General features: G+C 39.6%; 1 protein-coding gene across 11 annotated transcripts in view; it reads right to left on the reverse strand.

Moving 5' to 3' along the window:
* The window catches only part of Tasp1 (taspase 1), a 314575-nt gene that overhangs the window by 199348 nt on the left and 98590 nt on the right, over positions 1-16637 (reverse strand). For all 11 annotated transcript variants that reach the window (XM_045157512.1, XM_045157513.1, XM_045157519.1 and 8 more), the window contains one exon: positions 8866-8945. In XM_045157512.1, the coding sequence (XP_045013447.1) occupies positions 8866-8945 (80 nt within the window). The remainder of the gene's footprint in view (positions 1-8865; positions 8946-16637) is intronic.

Below are 16637 nucleotides of genomic sequence, written 5' to 3' on the forward strand. Positions count from 1 at the left end.
CTTTTACCAGCAATGCAAACCTGACTGCAACAGTAAAGTGGTGCCAAGGCATGGGATTACTGCTAGACATCTGACTGTGTGGCTTTGGCCTTTTGGAGCTGATTTACAAGAGGAATGTAGAAGGATTTGAAACCCTGGCCTAAGAGACAACTTACAGTGCTGTAAGTACAGTTTGATGGACTATTCTGGTCAGAGCTGAAAGATCTGTATGCAGTAAGAACTATGAACTATGAGATCTGGCTTCTGAGGATGAGGAAGAGCTTTGCCTACACTGGGATAGAAGCAGATTGTGCAAGTGGCTTACTGTTATGCCTGTGTCCTGAGAACTTACACAGGGTTGCTTTGTGTAGAAACAGACTGGTGTGAGAAAAGGATATGGCACAGAAATGAAATGGTTTGGGCTGAAACTTCTGCCCATTTAGTTGCAATTATTTAAGAGATTACAACCTTTGAGATTGGGCCAGCTGATGTGCTCTGGGGCAACAGGAAAAATGTAGACTCTTGAAGGGGCCTGAGTGCTCAAGGAATGTCCTGTTTTTCAAAATCTGCTTTATTCCCCCTTGGATTAACAAATTGGTACTCCAGCTGGTATTATGGAATATAAAAATGCAAGAAAGAGGGCCATTGAATTTGCAAGGCAGTCTTGTGCTTTGGAAACGGCCATGGGCAGTGTGTAGCAGGTTTGCTGGCTTGGCTGCATGGAAACTGGATGCAGCCAGGAGGATGAACCGCGGATTGCAGTGGAGATGCCGGGAACACGAAATGGCTAACAAGGAGAGCTGCCGGCCCAGATGAAGTTTTCCAGAACTGTGAGTAGCCTAGCTGGAGGGGCAGAGTTAGAACTCCACAGACTTGTTGCTGGTTAGAATTATCAATCTTGGAGACTAGTCAATGACCAGATTTGTTGGACTAGAAGCTACAGAGTTTGATTGATTGTCCTGGTTGTTTTAAATATTGTACTAATTGGATATTTCTTTGCTATGCCCAATGCCCGTCTTTTCCAGTGTGTTTATTCTGTGCCATTGTGGGTTGGGTGGGGGGAGTTGGTATTCTGGTACAGTTAAAAGACCTTGAATTACGGGGATGTCTGAACATCATTGAAATTGATGAAAACTATGGGGACTTAAGTTGGGTGAATGCACTGCATTTTGTATCATGTATGGTTATCAGTTCATGGGGATCAGGTATAGAATTTGGTGGTTTGATTCAAGTGACCCCCATAAACTTAGGCATTCTGAATGCTAGGTTCCCAGCTGATGGAGATATAGGAATTAATAACTCCTGAGAGCAGTGCATTGTCGGAGGCAGGCTTATGGGTTTATAGCCAGTTTTCCCTTGCCAGTGTTTGGCATACTCTCCTGTTTTGCTATTGTTCACCTTATCTTGTCTACGGGGTGATGTCCACCCTCTGCTCATGCCATCATTTTCCCCTGACATCATGGAGCTTCCTCTCAAGTCTGTAAGCCAAAATAAACTTCTGTTTCCCAACAAACTGCCCTTGGTTGGGTGATTTCTACCAGAATACGAAACTGACTGCAACACTTACTAATGACATAAGAAGAAAACAAAACAAATACAAGAATTAAGAAAAACAAATGATTCCTGAAGGTAGACACCACCTAGGGGCACCTGCTGATTCATGTCACCTACAGCTATGGTTTTCTTTATGTCTGTGTTTAAAGATAAGAGGTAAGCCTTGAGAAAAATGCAGCACTAGAAAACATACTGGAGATGATCCAGACAATAAAAGGAGGGAATTCCAAATACTGTTATACCTACTGAAAAGGAAAACAAACCAACACATACTAGGAAACAAGAAGGTTACAAGTTTCAACTTTGTCTCTGAATGTAAGAGAGAAAAAGGCTCCCTAGAAAATTCATCACTGGGGCTGGAGAGATGGCTTAGCAGTTAAGCACTTGCCTGAGAAGCCTAAGGACCCCGGTTCGAGGCTCAATTCCCCAGGACCCACGTTAGCCAGATGCACAAGGGGGCACATGCGTCTGGAGTTCGTCTGCAGTGGCTGGAAGCCCTGGCACGCCCATTCTCTCTCTCTCTACCTCTCTCTGTCTGTCGCTTTCAAATAAATAAATAAAAAATAAATAAGATAAAACTGAAAATTCATCACTGTAGAGACACTTGCTCACCTGCTATGTGTTGTTGCTCTATTCACAAGAGCTAGGAATTAGAATCAACCAAGATGCCCATCATCAAGTGGTGTAATGAAGATGTACATGCACAATGGGCGTTTATTTAGTGGTAAGGACAAATAGAGTAGTAAAATTTACAGAAAATTTGATAGACTTGGGAAAAATAACACTAAGTGAGGTCACACAAGCTCAGAAAGATAAATGCAGCATGTTCTCTCTCATATGCAATTCCTAACTTGAAACAGCCAGAGTTGATTTTAAGTTGTAGTAAGCACCAGGAGTCCTGATAAGGAATGGAGAGAGGGGAAGCAGGGAGAGCTGAAAGGAGGAAATACTTGACAGGCAAGTGAAGAGACAAAATATAGGGGATGGAAAGGTCTTAAGATGGATTGGTCTAAGGAGTAGAATTAAACAAATTAATGACAACATGAATGGATAATTATCACAGAAACATTCTGTTTAGGTAGCATTCTAGAAGATATGAAAAGCCAGGCCTGGTGGCGCACGCCTTTAATACCAGCACTTGGGAGGCAGAGGCAGGAGGATTGCCATGAGTTTGAGGCCACCCTAAAACTACGTAGTGAATTTCAGGTCAGCCTGAGCTAGAGCGAGACCCAACCTTGGGGGAAAAAAACAAAGGAAAGGAAAAATAAAAAAGAAAGAAAGAAGAAGGAAGGAGGGGGAGGAAGAGGAAGAAGGAAGGAAGAAGGAGGAAGAGGAAGAAGAAGGAAGGAAAAAGAAGATATAACACTTAATAATGATAAGAGGAAACCTGAACAGTAAAATTCCATAAAAAGTGGAGAAAGCTTAACCCTAAAACCATGGGCTCTGGCTTGTAATTCCCAGGGCCAGAAAGGAACTGATGGTCAGGCAGACACATGAGGTCCTCAAAGTAATGCAGGCCACTGCCAAAGTACTAGGTTACCTACCAGAGCTAAAAGCTAAGACTCTATTGCTAAAGACACCACAGCCTCAAGTCACAAGACATTGAGAGACCACACTAGAACTGAGAGGGAAACTAGTTCCCTCCTGGCTAGCCCTCAAAGCACTGGAAAATGCTATTGGAGCTGCTGGGAGATAATGGTTGTCAGCAGCATGGATCAGCAGGAGATATTTCAAGCTACACAATCAATAAGCCTGGCAAGAAGTAAACCCCTGTGCAATAGTGGCACAAAGCCTATGCAGGTAACCAACTGTTCTTGGATTACACAGGAGACCCACTCAGTGGGGGAGAACTCATAGCTGGTACTGGAAACCAAGTCAAATTCCAGAGAGCCAAGAGACTCCAGAGAAAACTTCCACTGCTCATTGGCTAATTACAGTAGGCATACACATCAATAAGTCTCTCAAATAACTTAACTATGTGTATAGCCTTTAATCTAAGATGCTCTCACTTTTGGTTAGAAAATCTACTTAATCTTACAGATGGCAGGAAATACTGTGGAGATCCAATACAAGATACATCAATACAAGAGTAAGGGAGAATTTCTCCTGCCTGGCTAACTTTAAACTGGAACAACTACTTTGTCCTGCTTTCAGTTTCAAACTAAACCATTAGCTCTTCCTGGGTCTTGAGCACGCTGCCAGCAGAATGACACTATTCAGACATTCCACTATGCCTCTAGCTTGCTCAATGGCCTTTCAGATCTCAGGACTCATCAGCCTCTGTAACTGTATCAGCCATTCCTTTATATCTATTTTCTATTGGTTCTATTTTGCTGGAGAACCCTTACTGTACAGAAAATACAGACAGAAAAGTGGATAGGAAAATGATGGAATGAATTACAAGTGGTGGCATTGTGTTCACACTGGTGTAATGATAGTCCCAGTAACAGATGGTAAACAAGGCCAAGAAATTATCTGAATACATCTTACTAAGTTTGATTAAAGCACTAATTCACAGATCCAGCAAGCTAAGCCCAAAGCAAATCATGCATAAGCATGCCTTGTTTAAAATGGTGAAAACCAAAGATAGGAAGTATTCTTAAGCAGGGGCATGGCTCAGTGATAGAGCATTTTAATCTCCAGCACCACTAAACAAAACCACACACACATAAATACACACACCACAAGAATCACTCTTCAAAGTCAGAGAGAAAATATTATATTATATACAGGAAATCAATGATAAGAATAATACCTAATGATAAGAATAATACCTAATAATAATTCCTATAAGCAACAATTGACTCTAAAGACAGTGTAATAGCTGAGGCTGGGGTCAGTGGTAAAGTGAATGCGCAGCCACATACAAGGTCCTGGAGTCAACCACTAGCACATGAAAAAATAAAAAGAGGCAACACCATAGATTATTACTCAACCATAGAAAAGAAACAAATTCTGACTCATGCTACAAGATCAACTTTGAATGCATTATATTAAGTAAAACAAGCCAAACACAAGAAGAGAGATAGTATATTATCCCCAATTTACCTAGAACAGGTAAATCCATAGAGATAGAAAGTAGAACAGAAATTACCAGGGACTAAGAAGGGAATGTGTGGTTATTTAAATTTTTAAAGTTTCTATTTGTGATGACAAAATAGTTGTGGAAAGAGATAACATCTACATGCTTATCGTCTCTTCTGCCTGCTGCAGAAAATGTGCCATCTGCCCTTCATAGAGGCTGAACCAACTGAGTCCCCAATGAGTTAGCATCAAACATATAGTTAGGGACAGGAAAACAGAATTTTACATAAAAGTCAAAAAAAGAAAAAAAAGAAAAGAAAACTCAGATGCTAAGATAAGAGTACAACTCAGTGACAGAAGCCTACCTAGCATGCACAATCTCTCAATTCTTTCCCCAGCACCAAACATAAAAAACAGAGCTCTCTGCTTCAGTAACAGGAATCCTGGCCACTAGTGGACCCAAGCTAAAACAGAAGGCTTTGTTGAGCAACATTAAGAGACCTCCCCATACACCATAAAAAGAAAAGTCCAATTACATAGTCCACCTTGAGGGCCACAAGCCTTGCCTTCCCACACAATGCTGCAGAGTGGCTTTTTAGTGCCTCATCTGTGAATAGAAAATAAAATTTTAAAAAATGGAGCCACTAAAGGGCTCAAATAATTTGTCAATATGTATTTCATCCCACAGCAAAGACAGAAAGCACAATCAGCAGGTTAGAAAAGCCTGATATCCTAGAAAAAAATAAGGGAAAAGAAAAGGAAAAGGAAAGGAAAGGAAAAGACTGAATACCCAAGAAACAGATTTGGAAAAAGCAGAGAGGCAGAGGGACCCCAAGGTGAAGTGAGGCTGAGGACAGTTGCATAATAAAATTTGTGTGACTGGACTACAGGTTACCAGGAGGCACGTCTCCTGGACAATGAACTGGCAAGTGACCTGATTGCTTTGCTAGACTGATGAATTCTATAACATATCCCACTGGATAGATTTTAAAACAGAATTAGTGGTGGAGACCATAAGAATCAACAAATTTCTCCTTCAGCTTCACTGACATACCCACCTCCAATTTCCTATTGTACAATCTTCAGCTATACTAGCACTCATTTGGAATATAATATGGTTAGGAATTGATGATTACATGCTTGCTGTAATATAGTCACATTTTATATAGTTTTTTGATATTTTATATAGTTTTTTATATAAATAAAGACTTTACTCAATTCAAAGCAACAGAAATGCAGGTAATACTCCAGTGAAAAAATGGTCAAGTCATGGCTATTATACTCATATACTCTTTTTTGTTTTGATTGATCATTTATATAGCTTTGTTTTCTGGGCATTAATAATTTATCACTTCATTTGATTACTGAAATTATATTCATATTAATTGGATAAAAAGGATTTTATTTAAAAATAAATCAATATATTTTTAATATTTATTTCATACAAATATGTAGCTACGACTTTTTTTTGTGTGTGGTTTTTCGAGGTAGGGTCTCACTCTAGCCCAGGCTGACCTGGAATTCACTATGGAGTCTCAGGGTGGCCTCGAACTTATGGCAATCCTCCTACCTCTGCCTCCCGAGTGCTGGGATTAAAGGCGTGCACCACCACGCCCGGCTAGCTACAACTTTTTAATAATAAACATACTATAAACATACTTGCAACTTCAATTTTCACTTTATTCAAAATCATGTTTAATTATCAGGTGTTGAGTTTTCACAATAATTTACAGTTATTTTGTAATATTTTATTATAAGAGTACATGAGAATTTTTCCAAATTTCTCTGATCTAAGCAGTTTGTTCAAAATTGTTTATAGTCTTCCCAATGCTCCCTGAGAACTCTTCTACATACAATTACACACATCTTTGTCCATCCCTCCAGTGATGGATTACTGAGAGCTGAACAACTTTGAGGCTTTTCATCTGTATGGTAGCCATCCTCCATAATCTCTGCCAAGTTGCATTTATTTGAGCCTATAATGTATTATGTTCACATCATCATGCACTAAGAGTAACATATTTTAACTCTTTTACAAATTAAATAACAAATGTAATATGTACTAATTAGAATAATTTCCCTGACATCTACTATGAATAATTTTTCTTTTTTTCTATTTTTTTATCTTTTTTTTTTTTTTTTTTTGATTTTTTGAGGTAGAGTCTCACTCTAGCCCAGGCTGACCTGGAATTCACTATGGAGTCTCATGGTGGCCTCGAACTCATGGCAATCCTCCTACCTCTGTGTCCCGAATGCTGAGATTAAAGGCGTGTGCCACCATGCCCGGCTATTTTCTTTTTTTTGACAATTTCATACATGCATATATTGTGACCATGAAGTGGTTTGAATTAAGTGTCCCCCATAAACTCATGTGTTCTGAATGCTTAAATCCCAACTGGTGGCAATTTGGGAATTGGAGTCTTGCTGAACATGTGTAGTTGTGGGCATGGTTATGGGTGTTATATAGTCAGCTTCCCCTTGCCAGCATTTGCAGTGTTGGCACATTCTTCTGTAGCTGTTGTCCACCTGACATTGGCCAGGAGGTGATACCCGGTCTCTGATTATGCCACATTTTGCCCTGCTACCTTGGAGTTTCCCCTTGAGTATGTAAGCCAAAATAAATCCTTTCCTCCACAGGAATGAGAAGGTAACTGCAACAGACCACATTCACCTCCCACCATTACCTTCTCTTATCCCCCCTCCCATTCCTTCTCCTCTTCTTCCCAACTAACTCTCTATTTCTATGTATGTCTCCTTCCCTTTCCCTCTCTCTCTCTCTCTCTCTCTCTCTCTCTCTGTGTGTGTGTGTGTGTGTGTGTGTGTGTGCGCGCGCGCGCATGTGCGTGTACGTGCTGATGCACCAAGTTAAGTTAGGCTTATTTACTGGCATATAGAAAATTTACCAGTGGCTACACCAATGAAGAACATGTCTCTCCCTCTCCCACACCCATTAACTGCCAATAATCCTCCGAGAGAAATGGGGTCTCATGAGCCCCTATCCTATCCATGATGGAATGTTGGCAGGTTCAATCTTGTACAGGAAACCACAGGTAATTTTGAGTTTATGAGTGTAATGTCCATGACTTGACCATTTTTCCACTGGAGTATTACTTGTACTTCTGTAGCTTTGAATTGAGACTTCATAGATTGAAGACATACATCCTTTTCTGTTTTTGTTGACAAGAGTTTTTAGTTTTAAACCATGTGCTCTACCCATCTATTTGTACCTTAAAAAATCTTTCCTCAGACCAAATATGGTGGCTCATGACTGTAATCTCAGTATTTGAGGGGCAGGAGCAGGAGAATCACTGTATTTTCAGTGCTAACGCAGGCTACACAGTGAATGCCAGGCCAGCCTAAGCAATAGAGAGGACCCCTTGACTCAAAAAGTAAAGCCCCACAGGCAAAAACAGTTGTTTCTCAGTTCAAGTATATTGAAATGTTAAACTGTTCTTCCTTCCCTTCCGTCTTCTCTTTTCTTCTTTCTTTGTTCTCTAAAAAGGGGTACTAAGGATTTATCATTAGTAATTATTTTAAGTAAACTAAAAATCTGTTAGAAATATTTCTATAAAATCATGATAAAACCCAGATGTAATGGCTCATATATATATTCCCAGTACAAAGGAAGCTAAGGCTGAGATGGGAGGAACCCTACAAGTCCAGAGCCAGCCTGGGCTACACAGTAAGTCCCAAGTTAGCCTAGACTACATAAGGCCCTGCCCACCTCAATTAAAAAAAAAATAAGAAAAAACAAGAAGAGACCTAGGGAATTAAAAAAATGTTGCTTAGAAAAATGGATGGACCTGGAAAGGATTATACTAAGTGAGGTAACCCAGGCCCAGAAAGCCAAGCACCACATGTTCTCTCTCATATGTGGATCCTAGCTACAGATGATTGGGCTTCTGCGTGAGAAGGAAAATACTTGGTAGCAGAGGCCAGTAAGTTAAAAAGGAGACATAAAGGGAAGAGAAAGGAAGGGAGGAGGATACTTAATAGGTTGATATTGTATATATGTAATTACAATGATTGTAATGGGGAGGTAATATGATGGAGAATGGAATTTCAAATGGGAAAGTATGGGGGTGGGGAGGGAGGGAATTACCATGGGATATATTTTATAATCATGGAAATTGTTAATAAAAATTTAAAAAAACCTTTAAAAAAAGTTGCTTAAAACATGGAGTGTTTGACATCTTTTAACTCTAAATATTTCAACATATAAATGTTTTACCTTGAATATCTATATGGGCCATAGCAGAAGCAAAGTGACATTTCAGACACAGTAAAACTGCTAACACTTTTACTCACTTGTGGTCATGATATTAGGAGAACAAGAAGGTATCCCATGGTCCACTGCCCATCTGTAGGCTCCTTCTCCAACTAAAAAGCTAACAACAGAAAAGTTAGTTTTTCAAAATGCATAGTGTCACCTTCTACATAGTCAATGTAATAGGAATAGCATTATATAGTAGTAACTTGAAGTCTTATATAGATATAATTCTAGCTAACCCAAACCAGTAAGATGACTACATGTTCACAACTTCTTTTATCACCTTCTTCATTAGCAGTAACAAGTTAAAACTCTAAGGGGGGTTACCAACACATTAAGAGCTAATAGGACCTTTGTATGGAAAATGTAATGATTTATCTTGCACCCACATGATTCAATTTAATCAAGTTAATAGTCTCTGATGAATGAATATCTTTAGATTTGGTATTCTTGACTGGCAGAACTGGATATACTATTTATATATATATATATATATGTGATACATCTAGACATACTCAGTAACAATAAGATATATTTATATTTCTAGACCTCAGCTGGGCATGGTAGCACACACCTTTAATCCCAGCACTCAAGAGGCAGAGGTAGGAGAATCACCATGAGTTTGAGACCACTCGGAGACTACAAAGTAAATTCCAGGTCAGCCTGGGCTAGAGAGAGCCTCTACCTCGAAAAACAATAATAAAATATATTTCTAGGACTCAATGAGATGAAAACACATATATTACCCTAGAATCATGTTTACTGTATTCAGTAAAAGTACTACAGGGCTGGAGAGATGGCTTAGCAGTTAAGCGCTTGCCTATGAAGCCTAAGGACCCTGGTTCAAGGCTCGAATCTCCAGGAGCCATACCAGCCAGATGCACAAAGGGGTGCATGCATCTGGAGTACATTTGCAGTGGCTGGAGGCCCTGGCGTGCCCATTCTCTCTATATATCTGCCTCTTTCTCTGTCTGTCACTCTCATATAAACAAATAAAAATAAACAAGAATTTTTCTTTTTAAAGTACTATGTTACATCTCCCATTTTTTTTTTTTTTTTTTTTTTTTTTTTTTTTTTTTTTTTGGTTTTTCGAGGTAGGGTCTCACTCTGGTCCAGACTGACCTGGAATTAACTCTGTCATCTCAGGGTGGCCTTGAACTCATGGCAATCCTCCTACCTCTGCCTCCCGAGTGCTGGGATTAAAGGCGTGCGCCACCACGCCCGGCTCCCATTTTTCTTTTTAAAGTACTATGTTACATCTCCCCATTTTTTTTTCTTTTTTTGAGGTAGGGTCTCACACACTCTAGTCCAGGATGATCTGAACTCACTCTTGTAATCCCAGGTTAGCCTGGAAATCACAGCAATCCTCCTACCTCAGTCTCCTGAGTGCTAGGATTAAAGGCATGAACTCTCATACCTAGCCACAAAGTGCTTTTGAAGACCTAACAACAACTTTTGATAGAACAATGTTTGCAGCAGTAAAGGACCTGGTCTCAGAAGATACAGCACAGACACTTTGAGGTTATCCTCTGATTTCTCCGTGCACACCATGGCATACACATACACAAATTAATTTTTAATTACTTCTCTTAATTACTTCTCTTAACTGAACTTGGAAAGGAAAAAAAATCCATAGCTGCTATGAACATTCTACAAGGCAGACTGACTAAAATGAATTTCTGACTGTGGAGGTTGGAATGTTTCAGGTCCACAGACAAATTATATTGGACTATCTCAGCCTTACATAGTTATTGCCCATTTCTATGTGTGAACTAATATCATTGTGACCATTAGATAGATCCTTTTGGAATGTATGAATACATTCCTAGCTTCTACCAACTTACAACTATCATCAGATAGCATCTGAGGCCTATTAAGGAAACTTCCCGGTTTTGCTGTAACCGACCTACATGACTTGCCCACCAATATACCTGAGCATGTTTTAGAACATTCTTTGTTTTGTTACTATTAAAAACTGTACAACTTCTGGGTGTGGTGGCACATGCCTTTAATTCCAGCACTTGGGAGGCAGAGGTAGGAGGATCTCCGTGAGTTCAGGCCATCCTGAGACTACATAGTGAATTCCAGGTCAGCTTGGGCTACAGCGAAACCCTACCTTGAAAACACCTGTACAACTGTTTCTACACTGGATCATAGAATTTGGGGTAGGTAAAATCTATGTTCCCAGGACATGGTCACATATATTTAGCTCTAGAATAAACTACTTCTTTTGAGGTGAAAGCTGTGATTTTTTTTGCATTGACAGAGATGCTGAAATAGTAAACTAAGTAATCAAGACAAGTGTCCAGTTAACTCTAGTGTTTATATTCGGCACTCTACGTGGTTACTCAAAATTCAATTTTAGCCAGGCACGGGCATGGTGGTGCATGCCTTTAATCCCAGCACTTGGGAGGCAGAGGTAGGAGGATCACTATGAGTTCAAGGCCACCCTCAGACTAACAGTGAATTCCAGGTCTGCCTGAGCTAAATTGAGACCCTACCTTGAAAAAAAAAATCAATTTTAGTATCTAGAATCTGGAATTTTATATAATACTCTTTGCTCTTCATTCTTTCACTATTCTTAAGTTTGACTTAAAATAAACTTTATATAATCTACTATGCAATTTTAAGTATTTCAGGCATTTTCAAAAATTATTTGAATATTTTACCAAGTGAATAATTGAAGGTGGTTTTACGGATTCTATTAAGTATTTATTCTAAACACGTGGCCTTTCCTTGCCATCGAACATTACTGTCTAATACTTCATCATCAAACAAAAATGACATAATTGTTTTTGATATCATTTCATCATAATTTGTTGCCAAAAAAAATCACACTAATATATATAGATTAAAAATATCACTCTCTGGAACAATAAATCAAGTACCAACTCCAATTTCCCTCAAGATTTCTTCTGACTCTTCAAAACAATTTTTTTTTAAAGATGGTTGTCCAAATCTACTGACTCTGTCTTCATGATGCATCTGGAATTGGCCCACATCTCCCCATTTCCACTGTTGTCACTTTAGTCTAACCCACACTGTGTGACACCTAGAGTGGGGAATGGACTCAACTATCACTATTTCTATGCTTGCCTTGCTCTGCACACCATCCTATCCCCACCTCCAGTTAATTCTCTACCTACCAGCCATTAAAATTTTGCAAAATGACAGTCACATAACATGGGCTGAAGAAATGGATCAGCAATGAAGGCACATGTATTCAAAGCCTAACTACCTAGATTCGATTCACCAATACCCATGTAAAGCCACGTGCACAAAGTGGCACATGCATCTGGAGTTCATTGCAGTGGCTGGAGTCCCTGTTGAACCAATTCTGTCTATCTCTCTTCTACCTCTTTGCTTAAAAAAAGAACATTTTTTAAAATGCGTGCTGGAAAGATTGTTCGGTGGTTAAGGTACTTGCCTGCAAAGCCTACAAGACAGGTACAATTCCCCAGGACACATATAAAGCCAGATGCACAAAGAGGTACATGTTTCTTTGTAGTGGCTAGAGACCCTGGCATTCCCATGCTAATTCTCAATCTCTCTCCCTTCCTCCCCCTCCCCCCCCCCAAACAAATAAATGACCTAACAGAAGTTCTTTTTTCAAAACCCAGAAAAGGCTCATGTGATGACTAGTGTAAAAATTGTAGCATTTACAGGAAATCCATAAGCTCACAAGAGACCTGATCCTCCCACTTCCCTATCTTGGCTCTTATTCCTCATGCTTCCTTCATACTCTATTCTAGTTTCCTATAAAACCACAAACATTCCAAGGAGGCTCCTGCCTCAGGCTCTTCACACTAACTGTTCTAAGGCAAACTCCCCTACAAACTCAAATATCCTTCTAAATGAGGCCTATGCATCCTGTCTTACATTGCATATGAGCTGATATATCACTCACTGATGTGTATAACTAAGGCAGAAGAGAAAGACATGAAAAATTATAGGCAAAATAACCCACAAGGAGAAAGGGGATGATGAGAGGAAAGAAAAATTCTTATTTATTTTTATTTGTTTATTTGAGAGTGACAGACAGAGAAAGAGGCAGATATATAGAGAGAATGGGCACGCCAGGGCCTCCAGCCACTGCAAATGTACTCCAGATGCATGCACCCCTTTGTGCATCTGGCTGGTATGGCTCCTGGAGATTCGAGCCTTGAACCAGGGTCCTTAGGCTTCATAGGCAAGCGCTTAACTGCTAAGCCATCTCTCCAGCCACAAGGAGAAAGGGGATGATGAGAGGAAAGAAAAGTTTAAATGGAAGGGAGAGGAGAGAACAAGAAACAGAAATGGAGGAAAATATATCACATGTTCTCCCCTATGTAGAATCTAGAAAAAAATACATACACACACACACACACACACACACACACACATATATAAGTAGAAAGGGGACTATGTGAAAGAAGGAAAGGTCTAAAGGGTGTAGGAGACAAGAGAAGATAATGGGAATAGGAAAAAAGAAAGACCAAAAAAAAAGAGGATGGAGATTTGTATGTTCTCTCATATGGAGTTTGTGAGCATGTAATGAAAACAGTAAGAAGACTATTTGGAAATGGATAAGCAGTGAGGTAGGAAACAAGACAAGATGATGAGAGTTTAATATAAGCAAAGTATAATGATATACATGTGAAAATGGTGAAATCCATTATTTATTTTGTACACTTGCTAAAAAAAAGATAAAAAGAGCCGGGTAAGGTAGCACACATCTTTAATCCCAGCACTTGGGAGGCAGAGGTAGGAGGATCGCCATGAGTTCAAGGCCACACTGAGACTGCATAGTGAATTCCAAGTCGGCCTGACCTACAGTGAAACCCTACCTCAAAAACCAAAAAAAAGTTAAGAAAATTAAACATTTTTTAATTTGGCAGTTATCACTTATCAAAAACAGTGAAGTATAAGGTTAAGAAAAGGTCTATATACTAAAAACCCTGCTTAGAAAAAAAGACCTTGAGAAATAGATTCATTGGAATCCAAATTCCAGCAAGCTATTTTTAGAAATGAACAAGCTAATTCTAAAATTTGTATATAGATTAAAAGGTATCTAAAATATAGAAATAATTAAAATGAAGCTAAAGAAACATGAGAAAATCAAGTGTCTAGTTACAAACAAATATTGCATTAGTACATTGTCTTTTCTTTCTTTTTTGTAGTTTTTTTTTTTTTTTTAAAGACAGATTTTGTCATGTGTTCTAGTCTGGCCTCAAGTTTAGGATTCTGTCTCAGTCTACTGAGTTCTGAGATTACTGGTATCATCACAACTGGCTATGTATCATTTTAACTGAGAGGTGACATCCTTTTTCCCACATATTTTCTCCTTGTAAAATATTAACTTTTACATTCCCTTTTGAGAATTGCGTTGTCTTGTTCCCATTTTCCTCCTCTAAGGCAATCACAGTGAGGTAGGTAATGTTTCCAAATTATTTTGTGTATCTCTGCACATAATTTATTCAATCTTAGAAATCTGTTGTACATAACAATATAAAAGACTGTAAAGAAAACCTTAAGTTCAGGACAACTGTTACTAGGTATAGGACCATAAAAGAGAGGATATGGAACAGTGGTAAAGATGAAAATCCCACTAAAAAGACTTTAGTTGGCTGAGCATTTAGTGGTGCTGAGGATGGAGAATCACTAGTTCAAGGCCAATCTCAGCTACTCAGTTAAGACTGTGTGTGTGAGAGAGAGAAAGAGAGAGGAAGGGAAGGAGGGAGGGAAGAAGAGGGGGAGAGAGAGAGATTGAATTGAGATTCGGAGTGCCTCAGTCTAGGCAGCCTCACATCTTTGGCTGATATATGTTTCTTCTTTACCTGGTTGGGGAAAACTGGTATTTATTGTATTTTTTGTAATTTTTTTAAAAGAAAATATAAGGTAAATTTGATTTCTTTTATTCTAAAATGTGAAAATATAATGTATATACCATAAATTCCTATGTCGAAACCTTGGACCTCATATGATAAAAGTTGGGTATGGGGCCTTTAGGAGATAATTAGACAAAGGAGTCAACATGAGGATAAGGCCCCCATGATGAAATTGCAGTGCTTATCTGTTTATCAGGGGAGAGCAATCTCAATCAAGCAATCAATCTCTCTGTCTCCTTTACCCTTTCCTCCTTTTCTTTCCCCTCTGTCTGTCTCCCTCTCCCCATCCATCCTTTTATAACTCCCTATCCTTCCCCCTCCCTCCTTTCTGGTACTATACTTCTAACATGAGAAGCCAGCGAGAGTACAACTGTTATGAGCATGTAAGGACCAGCATATGGTCCAGGGCCAGTTTAGATAAATAAGTTTTTTTTTGTGAGAGTAAAAATGCAAAGTCAAACCTTGTAAGCAAAAACTAAGACTAAGCTGTGTGCGGTGACATAGTGGAGATTAGCAGGTGTGTGTGTGGAACTTTAGATAAGTAGTGGAAAGTATAAAAACCCCAGCTGCTTAGCAACCGTTGTCTCAGTCTTCCCGACACTATGACTGACTGAAAGGTTGCTCAGCAGTCCGGACCGAGACCTCCGCGAGACGCATCACCGATCTGAATTCATCTGCCCGACACGCTGTCCGAACGATCAAGACTCGGCTTGAAACACCGCGAACCGAGAGAAAAGTCGCAGCACGGACTCCGCGTTGCCAGGTCGTAAAGCGTCCGAGACGTCGCAGCCCAAGTCTCGCGTTACTGCAGCCCAAGTCTTGCGTTATCAGGTTGTATACATGTTAGACTCGTTAGAAATATTCTTGTGTTAGTAATGATGAATATAATTTGGTTATATATTATATTAGCTATAATATTAGTTGTGATAGTTTGGACTTGCTTGTGTGTGACTTTCATCCCAGTAAACTCCTTTACAAGTACACCAGTGTCTCCGTATCATTGACCTTCGTGGGCAGAATCCTCTCAACCAATCACCTTTGAGAGTGCTCACGACAGCTGGCGTAGTCGGCAGGATCCGCCATAATTAGAAGGTCAATTTCAAATTATAGCTCCTAGAAATCCTAGCTTTGAAATTGAAACTAAGTGTATGACTAAGTGACTGACGGGTTAGTACCAACCACCACGATGCCAACTCTGTAACAGGAGGAAGAGTGGGTATTGGTGCTAGAGAAAGCCCAGCCGGGAAAACACCACCCTCCCTAAGGGTGCGGAATTACCGGTAACTTGACGCCACAAAGCCAACTCTGTAACAGGAGGAAGAGCGGGTTGATGCGCATTGGAACCGAGTCACTAAGTCAGAACTTATGTGGAAATTTCTAAGCAAAAGGATTGAAAGAAGAGCTGATATAAAATTTGAACAGCTAATGAGACTAGAAAATCCATCGAATTTGACCTGGTATATTCGCAAACGAGAAGTTAAGTTTCTTTATTGGTTATCAGACCTATTGTGGAGATGAATTCCCTAATTAAAAAACTGAAGGGAATAAAGGTTTCTCCGGTTACAGGAGAACCTCCCTCCTCAGAAGATGAAGACAAATGGAGAACTACTGCTGAAGCAGTACAGTCTAGGATAGGAACGGAGCCAATTAATATTGATGTGGATTTAATTAACCCAGAAAGAGTAAAACCCTTTGTGGAATCAGTTTCTAAAAAACAGGTGCCGGAAGTATTAATGAAAACTGTGCAAGATTTAGACAAGGACAGATTAATAGGCAAAAGGCTAGCCATGAATATTGTGAAGAAGCAGAAGGATCTGATCAACCCTTCTGGTGCTTCTTGCTCCGTCCCGGTTACTACTACTACGAAAAGGACTCCCATGGGTAGAGCTATACAAAAATTAGCTCCTAATTGGTCTAAAGCCCCCGCCGAACTTGCATAGAGG

This window comes from Jaculus jaculus, chromosome 8 (assembly GCF_020740685.1).
Source record: "Jaculus jaculus isolate mJacJac1 chromosome 8, mJacJac1.mat.Y.cur, whole genome shotgun sequence".
NCBI classification, from domain to species: Eukaryota; Metazoa; Chordata; class Mammalia; order Rodentia; family Dipodidae; genus Jaculus; species Jaculus jaculus.